Below are 22,573 nucleotides of genomic sequence, written 5' to 3' on the forward strand. Positions count from 1 at the left end.
TGTTAAGTGGAAATGACTATATGCTACTCTTCAATGTTAGAAAGGTGACAATACGAGAAAATGCACATGTATTTGCTCATTTGTGCAAATGAAATAGAAAAGGTAAATGAGAAACTCAAGAGGGTTGTTACCTACTGTCAATGGAGTGGGGAAAATGGGTGGAAAGAAGAAGGCAATAAGAAAAGAGTAACAGGAAACGACAGTGACACTTCTGAGTATACCTTTTGGAATCTTTTACTCTTAGAATCACAGCAATAGAAGAAAAAAGAACACCCCAAATTGAAAAGGATATCAGTGAGATGTGGAACAACTTCAAGTGGTCTAATGTAGAAGCAAATGGAGTCCCTCAAGGAAAGAAGAGAGGTTTGGAAAAGAAAAAACATTTGAAGAATTAATAGTGAAACACTTTCCAAACTTAAAGAAAACTATAAATCTACAGACCTAGGAAGCTCAACGAAATCCATGCACAAGAAACATGAAGAAAACTACAGCAAGACATACCATAATCAAACTACTCAAAATCAGTAATAAAGAGAAAATCTTAAAAGCTGCCAGAGGGAAAAAAAATAAAGGCCTGCTATATTCAGAGATTGGGATAAAAGACTATGGTATGTACAAAGATTAGGATGAAGGACTTCTCATCAGAAATAATGCAAGCAAGAAGACACTGAAGCAAGATCTTTCAAGTATCAAAAGGTAAAAACTGTCAATCTAGAATTTAGACATGGCAAAAATATATTTCAAAAATGAAGGCAAAATAAAGATTTTTTTTCCAGACATTCAAAAGCTGAAAGAATTTATCATCAGAAGATTAATACCACAAAAAAATATTAAAGACCAACCTTCAAGGAGAAGGATGCCAAGGGGAAGTCTGGGTCTACACAAAGGAATGAAGAGCACCAGAGAGAGCAACAACATAGGCAAATATATTACACTTGACCTTAGCTAAAAGGCCGAGAAGCGATACACGGGCAAATATATAAGACTTTTTCCCTATTATTTAAATCTTTAAGAAAGATAATTGATTGTTTAAAGAAAAATAAGAGCATTGTATTGTGGGGTTTATAAAATATGTAAAGGTAGCCAGATGCGATGGCTCACGACTGTAATCCCAGCACTTTGGGAGGCCGAGGTGGGCGATTGAGATCAGGAGTTCGAGACCAGCCTGGCCAACATGGTAAAACCTGTCTCTACTAAAAATACAAAAATTAGCTGGGCATGGTGGTGTGTGCCGGTAATCCCAGCTACTTGGGAGGCTGAGGCAGGAGAATTGCTTGAACCCTGGAGGAAAAGGTTGCAGTGCGCCGAGATCATGCCACTGCACTCCAGCCTGGGCGACAGAGCGAGACTCCATTTCAAAGGTAAAATGCGTAACAACAAAGATCAATTCCAGCTCTAAACCATCAGCAGGAGGGCTTGCTCTGAGCCACAGGGGAGCACAGGAGAGTTGAGGGCTGCAGTGAGTGCCCAAGAAGGCTAGAATGCAAGCTTAGAAGGATTCCTTGGATCCTTCCTGGTAATTAGTTTTTGAGGCTGTCCTGTGTCTTGGTTCTTAATCTAGATACTTCAGGTTTACTCAGAGCCTGGTAACTGCTGACTAGCGTCATCTGCTTGGCAAGACATCTTGGCATTCATTATCTGGAGGTTAAACTGACAAAGGTGTGCTACTCACATGTGGATAATTATTCCTACGTCTATTAACTGGTGCCCAGTAGAATTCCTGGCACCATCACACTGCAAAGCAAAAATCCTTCTAATGGAGAAGCTGGCACAAAATAAAAGACAGCTTTTTATAAAGGGTTGGCATGGGGGGAAACTTCTTTATGGTATACAACACAGCTTAAATGATAAATTAGAATTGATAGTGTTGTATTTTGAAAAAAATTTAATAAAAAATTAAAACAATAAATAAATTAATCATTTTATTCTTCCTCTTTGACCCTTCCCTTACATACCTCACCCGCCTGAGATTCTGAAAGTTCCAGCAGGAAAGGAATTTCTGTGTCAAAATTAGCGAAGAAGCTAGTCCACTGATGTTCAAAAGCCACCAAATCCTGGGAAAAAAAAGGAAACAGATAACGTGTTTGGTCATATAAAGGAGGTATTTTAGAAAACGAAAATTATGAAACTGTAACTTATCTCAAAACACCAGACCATTTATATATGTTATTTTAAAAGGTAGTAGCAAACTACTAGTACATGCTACTCATATGGATGAATCTCAAAAACATTATACCAAGTGAAAGAGCTAGATGTAAAAGACCACCTGATATGTGGTCCATTCATATGAAATATCCAGAAAACGCAAATCTGTAGAGGCAAAACGTAGACTAGTGGTTGCCTGGGGTTAGGATGGAGACTGACTGCAAGTGGGCACAAGGGAACTTTCTGGGCTGATGAAAATGTTCTCTGTAAATTTACTAAAAATCATTGAGTTGTACACTTAAAATGGATGAATATTATGGTACATAAATTATATTCCAAATAAAGCCATTTAAAAGGACAGCTAGGAGCAGTGGTTCACATCTGTAACCCCAGAACTTTGGGAGGCCCAGGTGGGAGAATCATATGAGCCCCAGGAGTTCCAGACCAGCTTGGGAAACATGATAAGACGTCGTCTCTACAAAAAAAAAAAAAAAAAAACCCATGAAAAAAATGAGCTGAGCTTGGTGGTGCGCACCTGTTGTCCCAGCTACTCAGGAGGCTGAGGTGGGAGGATCGCTTGAGCCCAAGAGGTCCAAGTTGGAGTGAACCGGGATTGTGATGCTACACTCCAGCCTGGGTGACAGAACGAGACTCTGTCTGAACAAATGAATGAATGAATGGACAGTAATGATCCTTAAGCACCTTACTTTAGCAACTCTGTTGGGAGGAATTTATTTACAGGGCACCTAAAGGATGGTACCATGTCCAGTGCCAAAAGAGTCACATCTGAGCAGCTTTGTTGAAGGACTGGTTGACTTTAGTTAAAGGGCAGGGTGGCATAGAGCCCTCTCCTTCCTTATGCCCTCTTTCTAGTAGCCACATGAGTACTGAGAAACTGCACCCTTCTTAGCTGACTCTCCTCTACATGCAGCCTCCATTCCCTATCCCAGCTGCTTTTTAGCATCCTTTCTGAACTCATTCTTATTCTCAAGCACTACAATTTGCTTTTTGCTATGGGCTTTTCTTGAAGGTATCATCAATTAACAAAAAAAACCCCACCAATTAGGACTTGCTTAAGATACTCCTCAAGTATTATCCTTGTTCTTATTTTGAAGTTGCTAATAATTTGTACTCAAATTGGACAGTCATCTTCCCTGTCCATTTTGCACCATGGAAGGGTATGTATGTTAGTCACCCAGTCTAGTGCCTTGCTCATAGCAGGCATTCTGTTTGCTGCACCAAAACTCACTGGCCAGATCTATGCCCTCCTCCTCTCAAGGATACACAAGTACTCAGACCTCTGTGCTAGCCAGATGCTGACTCTACTTCTGGCCCTAGACATAAAGCACAAGGCAACACTGCTGGGAAGACAATGTAAACATTCTCTCCTTGCTACCCAGAATATCTATCTATATCTATATATACAGATGTGTGTGTATCTATGTATACATAGGTACACATGCATATTATATATGATACTTATCACAGACATACACGCACGCACACACACACACACACACACACACACACACACACACACACACACACACACACACACACACACACACACACACACACACACACACACACACACAAAATTCTGGCCAGGTATGGTGGCTCCTGCCTGCAATCCCAGCACTTTGGGAAGCTGAGGGGGAGGATCATTTGAGCCCAGGAGTTCGAGATCAGCCTGGGCAACATAGTGACACCCCATCTCTACCAAAAAAAATTCTTTTCAGTCATCATGTAGGTGACAGTGCTGATAGTGTTTTCTGAGTACGTTTTATATATAATGTAGGATAAAACAAAAAAAATGTGTGTGTGTATACAGGTATCTATCTATCTATATATATACATACACATATTAGGAGGAGGGAGACAGAGATAGAAAGAGATAGAAAATATTTCCTAGCTCTATCTACTGAAGAGATTTAGAAACAATGGCCAAACCAGCAGCAATGAGTACTTCTAGCACTCAGATTGTGGTGCTGAAATACCACTTTTCATTCAAAGAAACCAGAACATTTTAGAGAACTGACTGAGTGTGGGTCTCAGACAGGAAATGTAAAGATAAGGCTGGGATATCTTAACATAGTAGCTGGCAAGGAAGTTATCAAGGACTATTAGTATTCTGTTAAAATAAGATTCTGTTAAATTGTGAATCAACTTGAAGGGAGTTCATTATCCAAAGACAGAAAAATTTGAGCATCACTGAAGAGGGCAATGGATATAAACACATCAAATATGTTTAAATCTATGAGTTCAAAATATATACAATATACATATATGCAATATATTTATGCATATATATACAATTGGAATAACACCATTGTACAATGGTGAATTGAGGATCTAATTAATGAATTAAGGATCTAGGGATTACACATCAATTGCTGTTCACAAAACAAAAAGAGAACCAATTAGACATTATGTGCTTCTTGATAAAGAATGTAACACCCTATAGGAAGTAGTCTTTTCTCCAAAAATCAACCCTGAAACTGATTAAACCTCTAGATTCAATTACCAATGATCAGGATATACAGGAGACAGGGGAAAATGTTAAACTACATCATGGGAATACAATTAAGAAAATTTCAACTGGGGCAGGTGCAGTGGCTCATGCCTGTAATCCCAGCACTTTGGGAGGCTAAGGCAGGCAGATCTCCTTAGGTCAGGAGTTCAAGACCAGCCTGGCCAACATGGAGAAACCCCATCTCTACTAAAAATATAAAAATTAGCCAGGCATGGTGGCACGTGCCTGTAATCCCAGCTACTGGAGAGGCTGAGGCAGGAGAATCGCTTGAACCTGGGAGGCGGAGGTTGGAGTGAGCCAAGATCATGCCCCTGCACTCCAGCCTGGACAACAGGAGTGAGACTCCATCTCAAAAAAAAAAAAAAAAAAAATTTCAACTGATGGCAACTATAAAACAAATGATATGGTTTCTTCAACAGCTAGCTAGGGGGCAGGGGGGACAAAGAGATAGAGAAAACCTACAGATTAAAAGAAACCTAAAACACACACATGCATACAGGGCAGGCAAACAAAACTAACCTATGTTTACAAAATCACATTTGGATGATAAAACTGCAAAGAAAAGTAAGGAGATGACTACCATAGAATTCATGATAGTGTTATTCTTGCGGGAAGAGGAAGGAAGGTAATGGAGGTTCTGTTGCTTTGCTTTATAAGTTATTAGACTGTACATCAGTTTTATGCTATTTTCTGAGTCTGTGTTATTTTTTTTTTATTTGTTTTGAGACAACGTCTTGCTCTTTCACCCAGACTGGAGTTCAGTGGCGTGATCTCAGCTAAATTTTTTGTATTTTTAGTAGATATGGGGTTTCACCATGTTGGCCAGGCTGGTCTCGAACTTCTGACCTCAAGTGATCTGTCCGCCTTGGCCTCCCAAAGTGCTGGGATTACAGGTGTGAGCTACTATACCCGGCCATCTATGTTATTTTAATAATGAAAAGTCTTTAAAAGCAAATGCGTAAGTATTATTTGTTCATTACAGAAAACAGAATAAGAATCACTGTAAACACTCTGGCAAATGTTCTCTCAACTTAGAAATGTGCATGTACTTATAACTGGTAATCTGCAGGGTCCTCAGTTAGAATGCCTTGCCATACCACCTCTGTGCCTCGGCCCGATAAACCAAACCTTTTGGGTCTGGGTTTCTGACTCACTGCTATCAGGTCCAGTCAGTGCCCCTGTATCCTGGGCCCAGGGCAATCTTTCCACTTTGGCACTGGGTTATCCCCTTCTGGACCCTGGACATAAATATACTTCTAGCGATTCCAACTAACACTTTAACCACAGACCTTCAATGTCTGTCTGACCTCTCTGGTCCCAGATCTATTCTCCTTTTCAAGTTGGCTGTCACTCACATTCCAGCAGTTAAAGCATGTTTCAATTCAGAAAAACCTATGCTTGAATCTCTGCCTCTTACTGGCTGTGTGACCTTGGGCAAGGAACTTAACCTGAGCTTCAAATGCCTTACATAACTGGGATGACTACTACCTACCTTGCACAGATATTACAGGAATTAAGTGAAATAACCTGTATCAAGTGCTTATTATCAGACCTTGCACACTAGATATCTTCAGTACTGCCTCTACTGCAGGTCAGCCCAAGGCTGGCTGTGAGAAAGATGGTAATTGCAATGGATATAAACGCATCAAATATGTTTAAATCTATGCGTTCAAAATATTTATATATATACGTATAAATATGTATTTACATGTTATATATACATATAGTAAATTCTATATGAAATAATTCTATATGAAATGTTATTTTACGTATATTATCCTTTTAAATCTTCCTGACATCTTTGTTACTTCTCTATGCCCACTTTACAGAAGAGACTGAGGCACCAGGCAATAAAGTGACATATCCTCAATATGTAGATATATGTATATATAACACATATATGTTATATATAACATGCATACAGATATTATATAACATATATACAGATATATATAACATATATATAACATATGTGTGTATGTATGTAAATAAATATATACATCTGAGCCTTCCCCTCAACATCCTGACATTTGTCTGCTCTCTCTCTCTCTCAGATACTCATAATGCACATCACTGGCCTCAGGGAAGCTGTGCCCAAAGCCACTCATCTCAGAGTGCATCTTTGCCTTGCTTACTTGGCTCTGTCCAACCTCTTCAGCTTTACCAGAATGCTTCACTTTGTGAGATTTTAAAAAAACAAAAAGGGACCGGGTGCGGTGGCTCATCCACTTCGGGAGTGGGTGGATCACCTGAGCCCAGGAGTTTGAGACCAGCCCGGGCAACACAGCAAGGCCCTGTCTCTAAAAAAACACAAAAATTAGCCAGATGTGGTGGCAAGTGCTTGTAGTCCCAGCCTCTAGGGAAGCTGAGGTGGGAGAATCACTTGAGACTGGGAGGCAGAGGTTGCAGTGAGCCGAGAGAGCACCACTGCACTCCAGCCTGGGCAACAGAGTGAGACCCTGTCCCCCCGTGCCCTCCCCCGCCAAAAAAAGGCTATTAATACAGAATACACTGTGTTTCAGTTCTATTAGAAACAGACTCAGGAGGTGTATTTCCACTTAAATGGCCTACCTGGTGACACCCACTTTGGTTTGGGTCTATGACAGGAAGCAGTCACACAGTTAAGCAATACCAATTCTCTGCTAACTTGTAGGTGAAAAACACAGTGTGCTTTAGGGGTTACAGAGAAGAAGAGAGGCACTTTGTTCCCCAAAAAACCACCCCTGAGGGAGGTGGATATGTCAGTACTAATTATAGAATAAGGTAGAATGAATCATTAAGTACTGCTTTTAGGTCCATGCACATTCTATTTTTCCAATGCAAGATGCAATGACTCATATTAAAAATCACCAGCATTCTATATGAAATGTTATTTTATGTATATTGTCCTTTTAAATCTTCCTGACATCTTTGTTACTTCTCTATGCCCACTTTACAGAAGAGACTGAGGCACCAGGCAATAAAGTGACTTGCCTGAGGATTCAATACTAACAAGCAGCAAAAGCAGAGAAATATCTAGACAAGAGATACCTAGAACCTGTGTGCTTTCCACTAGACATGCTATTCTCCCAACTTTTCCCCAACATAAACACTGCATTTGTGGAAATAGATACTGTTGTAAGTAAGTGGAACTGGTCAGGTAAATGGAAAGTTTATCATTCAGATTCTTCAAGGCCAAATCCAGAAGAAAGAAGCAACAGAGGTCAAGAACCATGCCACTGTGCCTTGGCCCTTAGCCAGAGGACAAGGATACTGAACTTCAAACAGAACTCCTGGCTCTAGGCTGGCATCCAGCAGAGGTAGCTCTTGGGTGGCTCCAAGTCCATATTCATTGTACCATCCCCAGGTTAGGCAAGGACCGGCTTAAATACCAGTGAGGGTAAAGCAGCCACATTTGAGCACCTTCTCTCAAAATTCAGCAGAGGACTATTCTGGTGCTTTCAGACAGCCTCCTTCCCTCTCTGTCTAGAATGTTCTACCACCTTCTCCCCTTTCTGGAAAATCTCTGATGACCACACATGACTCCTCTGAGAAGCAATCCTGAGCACTTTCAGGCAGAGTTATCACCTTACTTTATTAATTCCAAATACAGCTAAATCTGGCTCTCAGCCTTTACTCTTCAGGATGGATGAGAAGTCCACTATCACACATCAAAAGGGCTTCCTTCTCCTTCTTCCAATCACCTAAGAATACCAAGCTCATAGAAGTCAGAAAACTAGGAAAGAGCCTGCTCTACAGCCCATGGTGATCACCACTGTTGCTGCTTCAGCTGCATGATGTCACTGCTATTCCAGGTGCAATTAAAGATGCTCTCCCGAGTGGATCCTCTCTACTGACTCTAGGGACACTAGCAATGGTCTTAAAACTACAGTGCTATTCTGGCCTCTATGTGTGACCTGCAGTATCCTCAATTGAGGAGACTGCATGCAGATACTACTAAATTACCTGTCTCTCTTCTTTATCAGTGGTTAAATAGTCTTCCTAATTCTTATATTCTCTGTATATTTGTGCCTTTTCACTTTTTTTCATAATTAGGTTAGCCAGGGGATGATGATGTTTTTTCAAAAACCAAAAATTTCAGATGTTATTTTTCTTTTACATTCTTCTTTAATTATAAATGTTTAAACAGAGGTTGGGTTCGGTGGCTAATGCCTGGAATCCTAGCACTTTGGGAGGCCGAGGCAGGCAGATGACCTGAGGTCAGGAGTTCGAGACCAGCCTGGTTAGCATGGTGAAACCCTGTCTCTACTAAAAATACAAAAATTAGCCAGGCATGGTGGCGCACACCTGTAGTCCCAGCTACGCAGGAGGCTGAGGTATGAGATCACTTGAACCCGGGAGGTGGAGGCTGCAGTGAGCTGAGATTGTGCCACTGCACTCCAGCCTGGGTGACAGTGAGACTGTTTCAAAAAAAAAAAAAAAAGAAAATTTTAAATAGAACAGATGTTCAATTTTATCAAATGCCTTTTTTTAGCATCTATGGAGTCATTATAAAAGGCTCCAAGAGGAAAAATTCATATAGCAATTACACTAATAGATTTCCAGATATTGAACTAAATATAGAACCTTTAATAAACCCTACTTCATAGAATATCTAGGTTGTTTGCTAATATTTAACTTAAAATACTGGTATCAATATTCATAATACTGGTCTGTAGTTTTCATTTTCTTTAGTTTCTTTTTATTGAGTTTTGATAACAGCTAATTTCTCTTTTTTTTTTCAGATCCAGTGCCATCTGACTTTTTTTTTTTTAAAGCTAATTTCATTAAGAGTTTGCAAGATGTTCTTTTTCAGTGCTGTCTGGTTTTAGTTCATCACTACATTAAAACGTTTTAAGGGTAGGATCTGAACTTTTATTTATTTTTTTAGACAAAAGTATCGCTCTGTTGCCCAGGCTGGAGGCGCAATCTTGGCTCATTGCAACTTCCATCTCTCGGGTTCAAGTGATTCTCCTGCCTCAGCCCCCCGAGTGGCTGGGATTACAGGCATGTGCTACCACGCTCAGCTAATTTTTGTATTTTCAGTAGGGATTAAGTTTCACCATGCTGGCCAGGCTGGTCTTGAACTCCTGACCTCAGGTGATCCACCTGCCTCAGCCTCCCAAAGTGCTGGGATTACAGGCGTGAGCCGCTAATCCGGCCCAAATTCAGAGTCCGGTTTAGAGCCCGGCCGGATCTGAACTTTTAAATAGCTCTGAAACTATATTTGAAGGTTTTAGGAGAATTCACTCACGAAATGTGTTCCTGGTAATTTCTCTGCCTTTTTTCAATTGGTTATTTTAGATTTTCTATCTATCCTGGGGCCTATTTTAATGAACCTTTAACCAAATGTATTTGCATTGAAATGATGCAATTACTTTCTTATGATTCTTAACTTCCTTGTACCTATCATTGCCCTCTTTTCTCTTTTGAAATTTCTGCTTTTTCCCTCTTTTTTCTTGTTAGATTAGTTTATTAGTCAGGTTATTGCTTACAGGTCTGCAGGCTGGCTATGGCTCAGCTGGGCTGTTACAGTCTGTTCTATGTATGTCATTTCAGGACCCACACACAAAGCAGCAACTACCTGGGAAAAGTTCTCATGGCAAGAGTATAAGAGGGCAACAAAAATTACACAAGAACACCGAAGGCCTCTGGTCAGACATGTCATGTTATGAACAATCACCTTCCATATGACCAGGGCCAACATTAGTGTAACAGGAAAGAATAACCACTGTCAACTACAACAAGGGCATGAAGGGAAAAAAAAAGTTATGAAAAAATAATATAACCTACCACAATTAAGCTAATGGTTTCTCTATTTCATTATTCTCAGGTTCAAAGTACCAGTGCTGGGATTATTTATGAGTTCCTATGTTCTATTTCATTATTTTCTGCTTTCTATGCAGTGAATTCTTTCCTTACTCTTTTCCCCTTCTTCACTTGGCTACTTATTTTCAATAAAAAATTTCTTATAAGCTCTCCTTCAGCTGTTTTTCAAATACTCCGGTATGTAGTGTTTTCATTCTTAAATTATTACCAAGGCCGGGCGTGGTGGCTCAGGCCTGTAATCCCAGCACTTTGGGAGGCCGAGGTGGGCGGATCACTTAAGGTCAGGAATTCAAGACCAGCCTGGCCAACATGGCAAAACCCCTTCTCCAGTAAAAATACAAAATTAGCCAGGCATGGTGGCATGCGCCTGTAATCCCAGCTACTTGGGAGGCAGAGGCAGGAGAATCACTTGAACCTGGCGGGTGGAGGCTGCAGTGAGCCAAGATCGCACCACTACACTCCAGCCTGGGCGACAGAGTGAGACTCTGTCTCAAAAAGAAAAAAAATAAATTATTACTGAGTGCTAGTGTTTACTAATGTAAAAACCTTAATGCTCAATTTCCTTAATCTCTGACCATGTTCAATAATAAAATTAGTGTACTTCTTTTTCCTACTCCCTCCTTCCTCACCCATCCAGCTTTATCTTTTACTGTTCATTTCATTTTGTATTGTTATTTATATCTTTATTACTTAATTTTTCGGGTTTTTTTTTTTTTTTTTAAAGGACGGAATCTCGCTGTTGTTGCCCGGGCTGGAGTGCAACGGCACAATCTTGGCTCACTGCAACCTCTGCCTCCCGGGTTCCAGCAATTTAAGACTACTCTGGGCAACACAGCAAGACCCGATCTCTATAAAAAAAATAAAAAATTACCCAGGTATGGTGATGCACGCCTGTAGTCCTAGCTACTCAGGAGGCTGAAGTGCAAGAATCACTTGAGCTTGGGAGTTCAAGGCTGTAGTGAGCTATGATCACTGCTGCACTCCAGTTTGGGCAACAGAGCAAGACCCTGTCTCTAAAAATACACATACTTTTAAAATAAATAATAAAATAAAATTTGGGTGTTATATTTTTGTTCGTGAGGATTTTATTATAGATATGTTGCTTCACTTCTTTTCTGCTATGGAGAAACTCAAGGCTACCCTGCATTTTTCTACTTTATCTGTACCTGGATGCCAATGCATTTTATTGTTTTTTGGGGGGATTTAGGGCTTGGGGGGAACTCTAGTAACTTTATTAGAGTATGTCTCAGTGTTGACCATTGTGAGACAATTTTCTCTGGGGCATGGTATACCCTTTTTTTTTAGATGGAGTCTTGCTCTGTCACCCAGGCTGGAGTGTAGGGGCATGATCTCAGCTCACTGTAACCTCCACCTCCTGGATTCAAGCATTTCTCCTGCCTCGGCCTTCTGAGTAGCTGGGATTACAGGAATGCGCCATTGTGCCCGGCTAATTTTTGTATTTTTAGTAGAACTGGGGTTTCACCATGTTGGCCAGGCTGGTCTTGTACTCCTGACCTCAGGTGATCCACCTGCCTCAGCCTCCTCACGCCCGCTGGGATTAACAGGCGTGAGCCACTGTGCCCAGTCTGCCCTTTTCAATATGTAGATTCAAACCTTCTGTTCTTTCAAGGAAACACAATTTTTGAAACTGTTTCTTTTCCTTTCCTTATTATTCTTTTACTTTATTTTCTCAGCATGCCCACTCAAAGGGCCTAAAACCAATGTCCCCACAGAAGCAAGAAACATACCTAATGCCCAGATCTTGGTTGTTAAATATTGTTCCTCGCTAATTGCACTGAAGCTCCTTGGAGAAATGGCTCATTCTAAGTCCATGACCATGCATATCTATCTATGGCCACTGAGAGACACTACTGACCTGCCTAACCAGAGTAGAGTCCTAAAGCTTTAGTTCTGTTTGTTGCTCCTCGTTGCAAATTTCCCCTCGATGCTGATACAGACAGGCCATGTATTTTTGTAAATAGTTTCCTGGGAGCACAGACATACCCATTTGTTTAAACACTGTCTAGAGCTGTTTTCATGCTACTATGGCATTGTTAAGTAGTTGCCACTGAGACCATGAGGCACACAAAGGCTAAAATATCACTAACTAGACTTTCACAGAAAAAATTTGCCCCCCTCGGCTCTAATCCTTGATTCCTTTAAGCCATAATCTCATCTTTTTATCTTTTCATGCCAGAGAAAGCCTTCTGCATTGTTTTTCTAAAGTCCAGTCCAACAGAAAGAATGCCTTTAGATAAAAACCTAAACCTAAGGCCAGGCAGGAGGCCCTGGTCTTGCCTCCAGTGAAGTCGCCTCAGAGTGGAAGAGGGAGCAATGTCACTTTGCCAGCCTCCTTTATACCCCCAAGGAATTCAAGACAATAATCAAGAAAGAAACTGCTCTATTTTTTGACCGAAGCAAACTAAAATATCCTTTGCATTTCTTCAAATTAAAGATCACTAGCAGGTAACTGAGCTGGACGTTAATACTAATATTTAAAAGTTACTGTTTGGCTCCTTACATCTGAAAGCAAACTCTCCAGAGACATAGGATCCATCTTGCTGTAGACATTCCACAGATTCAAACTCACATCCTGCAACTGCAACAGAGGGCAAAAACATTGAAATAATTAAGTCAATATCATTAGGACAATCAGAATTATTTTCTGATGTTCAGAAATGACTCTTTTGGTGTAAACTAGTGTGAACAGAATAATAAATCAAAATTGTATCAATTTTATTAATCCTATACATATTAATAAATGTTTTCCCATACAAGGAAACTATTTTTTCAGAAACTTTGGTACTGATTATCTTCAATAATGGGCACACATATATTTATACATACACACATGCACATACAGACTTGTATATTTTTTGCCTTAGTTTTAAATAAAATTTTAATCAAAATAATCCATGTCCATAGCTTTAAAAATCAAATGGTACAAAAGGCTTATAATAAAAAACGGTAATCCCCGACTCCAACCTTTCATAAACCCCCACTAGTCTCACTCCTCATAAGCAAACACTTAGGTGCTCCCTTCAGCAGCACATATACTAAAATTGGAAGGATATACAGAATATTACCATGGCCCCTGTGCAAGGATGACATGCAAATTTGTGAAGCATTCCGCATTTTCAAAAAATAATTTTTTAAAAAAAGGAGCAATCACTTAGAACTCCCTTCATTTTTGGTATTTACCTCCAGTTTTGATATAATATGCTTCTATCACTGTTTTTTTTATGAGACGGAGTCTTGCTCTGTCCCCCAGGCTGGAGTGCAGTGGCGCAATCTTGGCTCACTGCAAGCTCCACCTCCTGGGTTCACGCCATTCTGCCTCAGCCTCCCGAGTAGCTGGGACTACAGGCGCCCACCAACACGCCCGGCTAATTTTTTGTATTTTTAGTAGAGATGGGGTTTCACCGTGTTAGCCAGGATGGTCTCGATCTCCTGACCTCGTGATCCACCCGCCTCGGCCTCCCAAAGTGCTGGGATTACAGGCTTGAGCCACCGCGCCCGGCCTATCACTGTTTTTCGATTTATCAATTTAGAAACTAAATATTGACTTCTGGCAAAGATGTAGTTCTTCTACACCCATTCCTATTGACAAACTATTTCTTTCTCAAACTCTCGGCTCAAGTAATCCACCCACCTCAGCCTCCCAAACTGCTGGGATTACAACTGTGAGCCACTGTGCCCGGCCCCCAAACTGTTTACACACACATATCCTAACATCATTTAATATCATAATGACTTTTCTGATTTATTAATAATAACTTTTTTACACAATGAATTGCTTTTATTTTGGTATGCATCCACATTTCAGCATTTAGTGGTCCTGAACAGAAAGTGGAAAGACACAGCAATTTGCCAGGAGGTCAAGCCCACCAATTTCGGGGATCTGCTGTGCACACCGGGTTCTTTCTTAATCCCTGCTGAGGATCTTGAGAAGCAGCAGCAGCACCAAACCAAGGCATGCACCGGATTCAAGGTTCTTTTTGTTCCAGTCGTCAGATTCCAAACTAGACCCCAATGGATTGCAAGGATGACCAAATGAAAGCCCTGTTTAAAACTTCAATTTTTAAAAGCAAAAGCAATTACAGGAAAGCAAAACAATTCAGAGGGATCACGTGTGCTTCCAAGTGTCTTCATGTGGCCTTTCTCCGAGTTTAACCACTAAGGACTCTGAGAGCTGGCAGGTCTGAGTAACCCTGGTGACTATTCTTTCCACCTTATCAAAACCTGAGCTAAAAACAACCCATCAGCCAATGACAGCAGAGGGTGGCAGGGCTGAGGACCCAATATTCATTTCCCAGGCTGGTGGAGAGTGAGTAAGTACAGTTCCAAAATTAAACAAGGGAGGTCAAAGACTCTTTCCAACCTTACCTGATGGCTTCTGGCCCAACCAAGGAAATGTCATGGAAGGTGCTAGGTGGTGATGGTGCAAAAAGGATCTTGAGGAGGAGGGAATAAAAAGCAGCACCCCTCGATAAAGGTGGGGCAGAGAAGATATGGGGAAAGCTCTGAATTCCTCACCAAAGGCCAATCTCAGAGGGGAGTGGAGGGATTACAATCTATGCTTTGGCCAAAGGCGGGAGTGGAGGAGTGTGGGGACAGGATGATGGCCTGGAAGGGGCATCATTTAAGACTTAAACCAGGGGTGCAGGCGAAGCACCCCACACACCCAGCAGTAGTCCCACAGGCTGCGACCTGAAGCCTTCACATCTACTCTAACAAGCCCCCCAGGCTAGAGGGCTGTTGTTGCAGGGAAAGTGGGAGGTGGGAGGCTAAGGGGAGAAGGCAGAGACCCCAGGCCATGTAATCAGCAGCAAGGTGACTGTGTGATGTGTCTTTTCACAGTTGAGTTACATGTGCCCCACCAGTTATGATGGTAATCAATTTAAACAGACTTTCTTGATCCTAGAAGTTCAACTACATGGACAGTTGCTACACTTGACAGGATGATTTGTTATAGCACAACTTATATATTTCAAATGGACAAAAAATTAGTATCATTTACAGTATCTTAACTTCCTTTGAATGGGAGCTTCCTTTCCAGTACTCTGAGGTCTACAAGACATATCTAGAAAATTTACTACTGAAAAATGAAGACTGCTTAAATCGAATGTTGGGGGGAAGGGGAAAGGCCTGTGGTTTTTCTTTTTGATTAATTGCTCTAACACTGTCCTTCAGGTGGCTGAGGGAGTTTCATATTTTCTTTAGACATCATTAGGCGCCGAAGCTCTTACAGGACAACTTTGGTGCTATATGAATTCTGCCATTTTGCTAGCACTGATACGGCTCTTGGGTCCACCACTCCATTAGAACTATTAACTCCATTCATATTAATTTTTTGTTACAAATCTTACAAAGGGGGGTGCTTCTGAGTATTTAGGTCCATATTCTATTTTAAGGCTGTATATTCGGTTTTCATAAATTGTTCTTGGAGGCCCAATTATCATCCCTGTCCAACTTGTAAGTGTCAAGTCTTCGTAATCTTCTAGACCCCAGCTAACTGTGTCATCTCCTACTCCTTTCTGGCTTTCTTCGAATTCTTCCAACAGTTGGAAATTGCAAGGGACTTTTACTACTGAGCCCGTGGTGGCTGCCATCTTGCGCTGCTGTCGCTTGAAGCGGTTTATTAACAATTATTGTTTACAATGTTAAAACCATGTAAATATTATTTACTGCAGGCTAAGTACATTTTACATTCCAATTTGCTTTCTTATTATTATCCTTAGAAGTAGTAGCAGCTTCATTTTTTTCATGTGTATAATTTTTTTTTACAAATCAATTCTGTTTTTTTTCTAACATCCCCATCCAATTTGCCTACTCCAGAGTGTCTCAACAGTAACACTATTTTCATTTTGGGCTTGACATTTCTTTGTTCTGTGGGGTTGCCCTGTGTATTGCAGGCCCTCACTAGCTGCCTATAGCACCCCCCCCCCACCCCCACCGCCATTCCAAATGCAAACCAAAAATATTTCCAAACATTGTCAAATGTCTAGGGGGAAGGAGAAGACAAATTCACCCCGATTGAGAACCACTGACTTAAACGTATCCGAAACTCAAATTCCCTTTCTTCTTCAACTTCATTCTGGCTGGACGTTCACATTCTTTGGTATCATCCTGGAGCTCTCAGTTAATGGATTTGGCTCTGTGGGTTACTTGTCTCCTCTTTCTTGGTTAACTACCTTGTTTGATGGAACACATTATCCAATAGCTAAGAAAGGATTAATGCAGGCTGGGCATAGTGGCTCACGTTTGTAATCCCAGCAATTTGGAGGCTGAGGCGGGCAGATCACCTCAGGTCAGGAGTTCAAGACCAGCCTGGCCAACATGGTGAAACCCCATCTCTACTAAAAATACAAAAATTAGCCAGGTGTGGTGGCACACACCTGTAATCACGGCTACTTGGGAGGCTGAGGCAGGAGAATCACTTGAACCCAGGAGGCAGAGGTTACGATGAGCCAAGATCGTGCCATTGCTTTCCAGCCTGGGTGACAGAGTGAAACTCCATCTCAAAAAAAAAAAAGAAAAAAAAAAAAGAAATGATTAATGCAAAGCAAACTTTTTTTGTTTTTAGTTTTAAAATGTCTTTATTCTGGCCAGGCGTGGTGGCTCACACCTGTAATCCCAGCTACTTGGGAGGCTGAGGCAGGATAATCACTTGAACCCAGGAGGCAGAGGTTGCGGTGAGCCGAGATCATGCCATTGCTCACCAGCCTGGGTGACAGAGTGAGACTCCGTCTCAAAAAAAAAAAAAAGAAAAGAAAAAAAAAGATTAATACAAAGCAAACTTTTTTTTTTTTAGTTTTAAAATGTCTTTATTTTATTCTGGGGGAGCGTGGTGGCTCACACCTGTAATCCCAGCTCTTAGGGAGGCAGAAGCAGGAGGACAGTATGAGCCCAGGAGTTTAAGACCTGCCTGGGCAATATAGAGAGACCCTCTTCTCCACAAAAAGGAAAACAAAACAAAACAAAAAGACATAAAATGTCTTTATTCTGTCCTCATGACTATGACTTAGGATTCTTTATTTTCTCTGCACTTCATCTTGGATAGTTTCTACTGCTATGGCTTCAAATTCACTAATCTTTTTTTTGGCATTATCCAATCTGCCATTAATCTTGCTATGTTCCCCAGGCTGGCCTTGAACTCTTGGGTGCAAGTGATCCTCCTGCCTCAGCCTCCTGAATAGCTGAGACTACAGGCACATGGCACTGCGCCCAACTTTGGGTCTTTTTTTTATATCTTCTATGGCTCAGTCTTTCCTCTAGCTTCTTGAACATATGAAATGCAGTTATAATAACTGTTTTAATGTCCTGTTCTTCTAACGTTTCTGTCAATTCCAGGCCAATTTTGAAGACTGATTATCTCATTATCAATTGTGTTTTCCTGTTTTTTTAAGCCTGATGATCTCTGGATGCCAGATACCATGAATTTTACCTTGCTGGATGCTAAGTATTTTTGTATTCCTATAAATATTCTTATGCTTTGTTCTGGAAAGCAGTTAAGTTACTTGAAAACAGTTTGATCCTTTGGGGTCCTGCTTTTATGAATTATGAGGAAGGTCTGGAGCCATTGCTCAGTCTAGGGTTGATTTTTCCCTGCTACTGAGACAAAATCCACCTGAGTGCTCTACCCAGGGCCCAGTGAATTACAGGCATACCTCAGAGCTATTGCAGGCTTGGTTCCAAATCACTATAATAAAGTGAATAATGCAATAAAGCAAGTCACACAAATATTTTGGTTTCCTAGTACATATAAAAGTTATGTTTACAATGTACCATAGTCTATTAAGTATGCAGTAACACATCTAAAAAAATCAAATGTACACACCTTAACTTTAAAAATACTTTATTACTAAAAAATGCGAACAATCAACTGAGCCTTCAGTGAGTCATAATCTTTTTGCTGGTGGAGGGTCTTGCCTCCATGCTGATGCCTGCTGACTGATCAGGGTGTTGGTTGCTGAAGGTTAAGAGGCTGTGGCAATCCCTTTCCCTCCCTTCCCCTCCCCCTCCTTTCCTTTCCTTCGTCTCTTTCTCTCCCTCTCTCTCCTTCTTTTCTTTTCTTTTTTTTTGAAATAGAGTCTCGTTCTGTCACCCAGTCTGGAGTGCAGTGGCGCAATCATAGCTCACTGCAGCCTTGACCTTCTGGAGCAATCCTCCAGAAAGACTGCTTCCTTCTCAAGCAATCCTCCTGCCTCAGCCTCCAGAGTAGCTAGAACTACAGGTGCACCATGATGCCAGCTAATTAAAAATCTGTTTTTGTAAAGATGGGATAACGTTATGCTGCTCAGGCTGATCTTGAACTCCTAGTCTCAAGTGATCCTCTTGCCTCTGTCTCCCAAAGTGCTAGGATTACAGGCATGATCCACTATGACAGCAGCCATTTCTTAAAATAAGACAACAATGAAGTCTGTCACATCAGCTGACTCTTCCTTTCACAAAAGACTTCTCTGTAATGTGCCACACTATTTGATAACATTTTATTTATTTATTTATTTTTAGGAGGAGTCTCACTCTGTTGCCCAGGCTGGAGAGCAGTGGCGTGATCTCAGCTCACTACAACGTCTGCCTCCCGGGTTCAAGCGATTCTCTTGCCTCAGCCTCCTGAGTAGCTGGGATTACAGGTGAGTACCACCACGCTCAGCTAATTTTTGTATTTTTAGTAGAGACAGGGTTTCACCATGTTGGTCTTGAAGTTCTGACCTCAGGTGATCCGCCCACCTTGGCCTCCCAAAGTGCTGGGATTACAGGCATGAGCCACTGTGCCTGGCTGTGATAGCATTTTATCTACAGTAGAAATTTTTTCAAAATTAGAGTCAATCCTCTCAAACCATGCCACTGCTTTATTAACTAAGTTTGCAGAATATTCTAAGTACTTTGTTGAAGTTTCAACAATGTTCACAGCATCTTCACCAGGAGTAGATTCATCTCAAGAAACCACTTTCTTTACTCATCCATAAGAAGCAACTCCCCATCCATTAAAGTTTTTAACATGGGATTGCAGCAAGTCAGTCACATCTTCAGGCTCCACTTCTAATTCTAGTTGTCTTGCTATTTCTACCAAATCTGCATTGACTCCCTCCACTGAAGGCTTGAATCCCTCAAAGTCATGCATGAGAGCTGGAATCCACTTCTCGCAAACTCCTGTTAATGTTGATATTCTGACATCCTCCTATGAATCATGAATGCCCTTAATGTCATCTAGATTGGTGAATCTTTTTGAGAAGGCTTTCAATTTTTTTTTGCCCAGATCCATCAGAGGAATCTATTGCCTAACAAAATGTATTTCTTAAATAATAAGCCTTGAAAGTCGAAATGACTCAATCCATAGGCTGCAGAATGGATGTTGTGTTAGTAGGCATGAAAACAACATTAATCCTCTTGTACAGCTCCATTAGAGCTCTTTGGTGTCTAGCTGCACTGTCAATCAGCAGTAATACTTGAAAGGAATCTTTTTTTCTGAGCAGTAGGACTCAATAGTGGGCTTAAAATATTCAGTAAGCCATGCTGTAAACAGATGTGCTATCCTCCAGGCTTTGGTGATCCATTTAAAGAGCACAGAGTAGATTTGGCATAATCCCTAAGGGCCCTAGGATTTCCAGAATGGTAAATAAGCACTGGCTTCAACTTAAAGTCACCAGCTGCATTGGCCCCTAACAAGAGAGTCAGGCACTGACTTCTCTCTATTTATGAAAGTCCTAGAGGCTGGGTGCTGTGGCTTACACATGTAATCCCAGCACTTTGGGAGGCCGAGGTGGGAGGATCACTTGAACCCAGGAGTTCAAGACCAGTCCTGGCAACACAGTGAGACCCCATTTCTACAAAAAATAAAAAAGTTAGCTGGGCATGGTGGTGTACCTCTGTAGTCCCAGCTAGGTGGGAGGCTGAGATGGGAGGATGGCTTGAGTTTGGGATGTCAAGGCCACAATGAGCCGTGATCACACCACTGCACTCCAGCCTGGGCAACATGGTGAGACTCTGTCTCAAAAAAAAAAAAAAAAAAAAAATTAAAAAATAAACATAAAAAAGAAAGTCCTAGATGGCATCGTCTTCTTGTACAAGGCTGTTGTCAGCACTGAAAATCTGTTGTTTAGTGTAGCTATCTTCATCAACTATCTTAGGTAGATCTTCTGAATAACTTGCTGCAGCTTCTACATCAGCACTTACTGCTTCATCTTGCACTTCTATGTTATAGAGACAGCTTCTTTCCTTAAACCTCATAAATCAACCTCTGCTAGCTTTAAACTTTTCTTCTGCGGCTTCCTCACCATTCTCAGCCTTCACATTAAAGAGAGTTAGGGCTTTGCTCTGGATTAGGCTTTGGTTTAACGGAATGTTACGGTTGGTTTGATCTTTTATCCAGACCACTCAAACTTTCTCCGTATCAGCAATACGGCTGTTTCACTTTCTTATAATTTGTGTTCACTGAAGTAGTGCTTTAGTTTCCTTCAAGAACTTTTCCTTTGCATTCACAACTTAGCTGTTTGGTGCAAGAGGTCTAGCTTTCAGCCTGTCTTGGCTTTCAACATGCCTCCTTCACTAAGCTTAACCATTTCCAGCTTTTGATTTAAAATGAGAGAATTGTGACTCTTCCTTTCACTTGAGCCTTTATTGGCCATTGTAGGGTTATTAATTGGCCTAATTTCAATATTGTTATGGTCAATGAATAGGGAAGTCAGAGGATAAGGCAAAAAATGAGGGAACAGCCAGTCAGTGAAGCAGTCAGAACACACACATCATTTAAGTTCATCATCTCCTATGGGTGCAGTTTGTGATGCCCCAAAACAATTCCGATGGTAACATCAAAGATCACTCATAATGGATTATCATAACAGATATAATAATAATGAAAAAGCTTGAAATATTATGAGAATTACCAAAATGCGATACAGAGACACAAAGTGAACACGTGCTGTTGGAAAATTGGAGCAGGCTTGCTGGATGCAGGCTGCCACAAACCATCAATTTGTTTGAAAAAAAAAAATGCAATATCTACAAAGCGCAACAAACCAAAGCACAATAAATTAAGATAGGCCTGTATGTGTTTTTCCAGTCTAGCTGGTGAAAACAGGCACTGTTCTCAGCCCAGAACACACATCAGGCACTATCCTCGAATCCTTTCAGATAGGTTTCTCTTGACCTTGAGTAGTTACCACAAACAACTGCACTGATCAATACTCCGCTGAATACTGACTGGGGAAAGGGGAATCTTTGGATGGTTCTTTCCTCTTTAGTACTCGAACTGCTTTGGTCTCCCCAGACTCCCAGATGCATCTCCTAACTCAGGGAGTGCACTGGGCACCACCTGGGTCCCCTCTTCTCTATGCTGTGTCTGGAAACTTTCTCAAAGTAATAAGCTAGTACCATCACGGGGCTCACCTTGATTGTTTCCATCTCTCAGGGAATCAGGATTCCTCACTGCCTGATGTCTAGTTTGTGTTTTTGTTTTGGGGAGCTTTTGTTGGTTTGGGAATCAGTTTTTGTTGTTTTGTGGTGGGTGACTTGTTTTTTCTTCCTGGAAGCTTTTTTTTCCTTTTTTGGCCAAACTTACTGACCAACTTCCTGGAAGCTTTTTTTTTTTTTTTTTTTGAGACGGAGTCTCACTCTTTCGCCTAGGCTGGAGTGCAGTGGTGCAATTTCGGCTCACTGCAAGCTCCGCTTCCCGGGTTCACGCCATTCTCCTGCCTCAGCCTCCCGAGTAGCTGGGACTACAGGTACCCGCCACCATGCCCGGCTAATTTTTTGTATTTTTTTTTTTTAAGTAGAGACAGGGTTTCACCGTGTTAGCCAGGATGGTCTCGATCTCCTGACCTCGTGATCCCCCCGCCTTGGCCTCCCAAAGTGCTGGGATTACAGGCGTGAGCCACTGTGCCTGGCCATCCTGGAAGCTTTTAAAGATATTCTTTCATCCAGGCTGGGTGCGGGTGGCTCACACCTGTAATCCCAGCACTTTCGGAAGCCGAGGCAGGCAGATCACCTGAGGTCAGGAGTTTGGGACCACCCTGGCCAACACGGTGAACCCCATTTCTACTAAAAATACAAAATTAGCCAGGCATGGTGGTGCATGCCTGTAAT

At 41.3% G+C, this 22,573-nt stretch overlaps 1 protein-coding gene, 1 non-coding gene and 1 pseudogene across 3 annotated transcripts in view; 1 reads left to right on the forward strand and 2 right to left on the reverse strand.

The window, feature by feature from the left end:
* DNAAF9 (dynein axonemal assembly factor 9) overlaps positions 1–22,573 on the reverse strand; it is a 160,836-nt gene that overhangs the window by 99,700 nt on the left and 38,563 nt on the right. For both annotated transcript variants that reach the window (XM_058432850.1, XM_032142449.2), the window contains exons 7-8: positions 13,008–13,085; positions 1,956–2,054 (exon numbers count right to left, since the gene is read on the reverse strand). In XM_058432850.1, coding sequence (XP_058288833.1) covers positions 1,956–2,054; positions 13,008–13,085 — 177 coding nt within the window. The remainder of the gene's footprint in view (positions 1–1,955; positions 2,055–13,007; positions 13,086–22,573) is intronic.
* On the forward strand, positions 13,519–13,625 carry LOC116461599 (U6 spliceosomal RNA). Its single transcript, XR_004246131.1, has one exon. It is a non-coding gene; the product is annotated as a U6 spliceosomal RNA (small nuclear RNA).
* LOC131382195 (ubiquitin-conjugating enzyme E2 variant 1-like) lies at positions 13,787–16,473 on the reverse strand (annotated as a pseudogene).

Source organism: Hylobates moloch, unplaced genomic scaffold (genome assembly GCF_009828535.3).
Source record: "Hylobates moloch isolate HMO894 unplaced genomic scaffold, HMol_V3 SCAFFOLD_21, whole genome shotgun sequence".
In the NCBI taxonomy this organism is placed as follows: Eukaryota; Metazoa; Chordata; class Mammalia; order Primates; family Hylobatidae; genus Hylobates; species Hylobates moloch.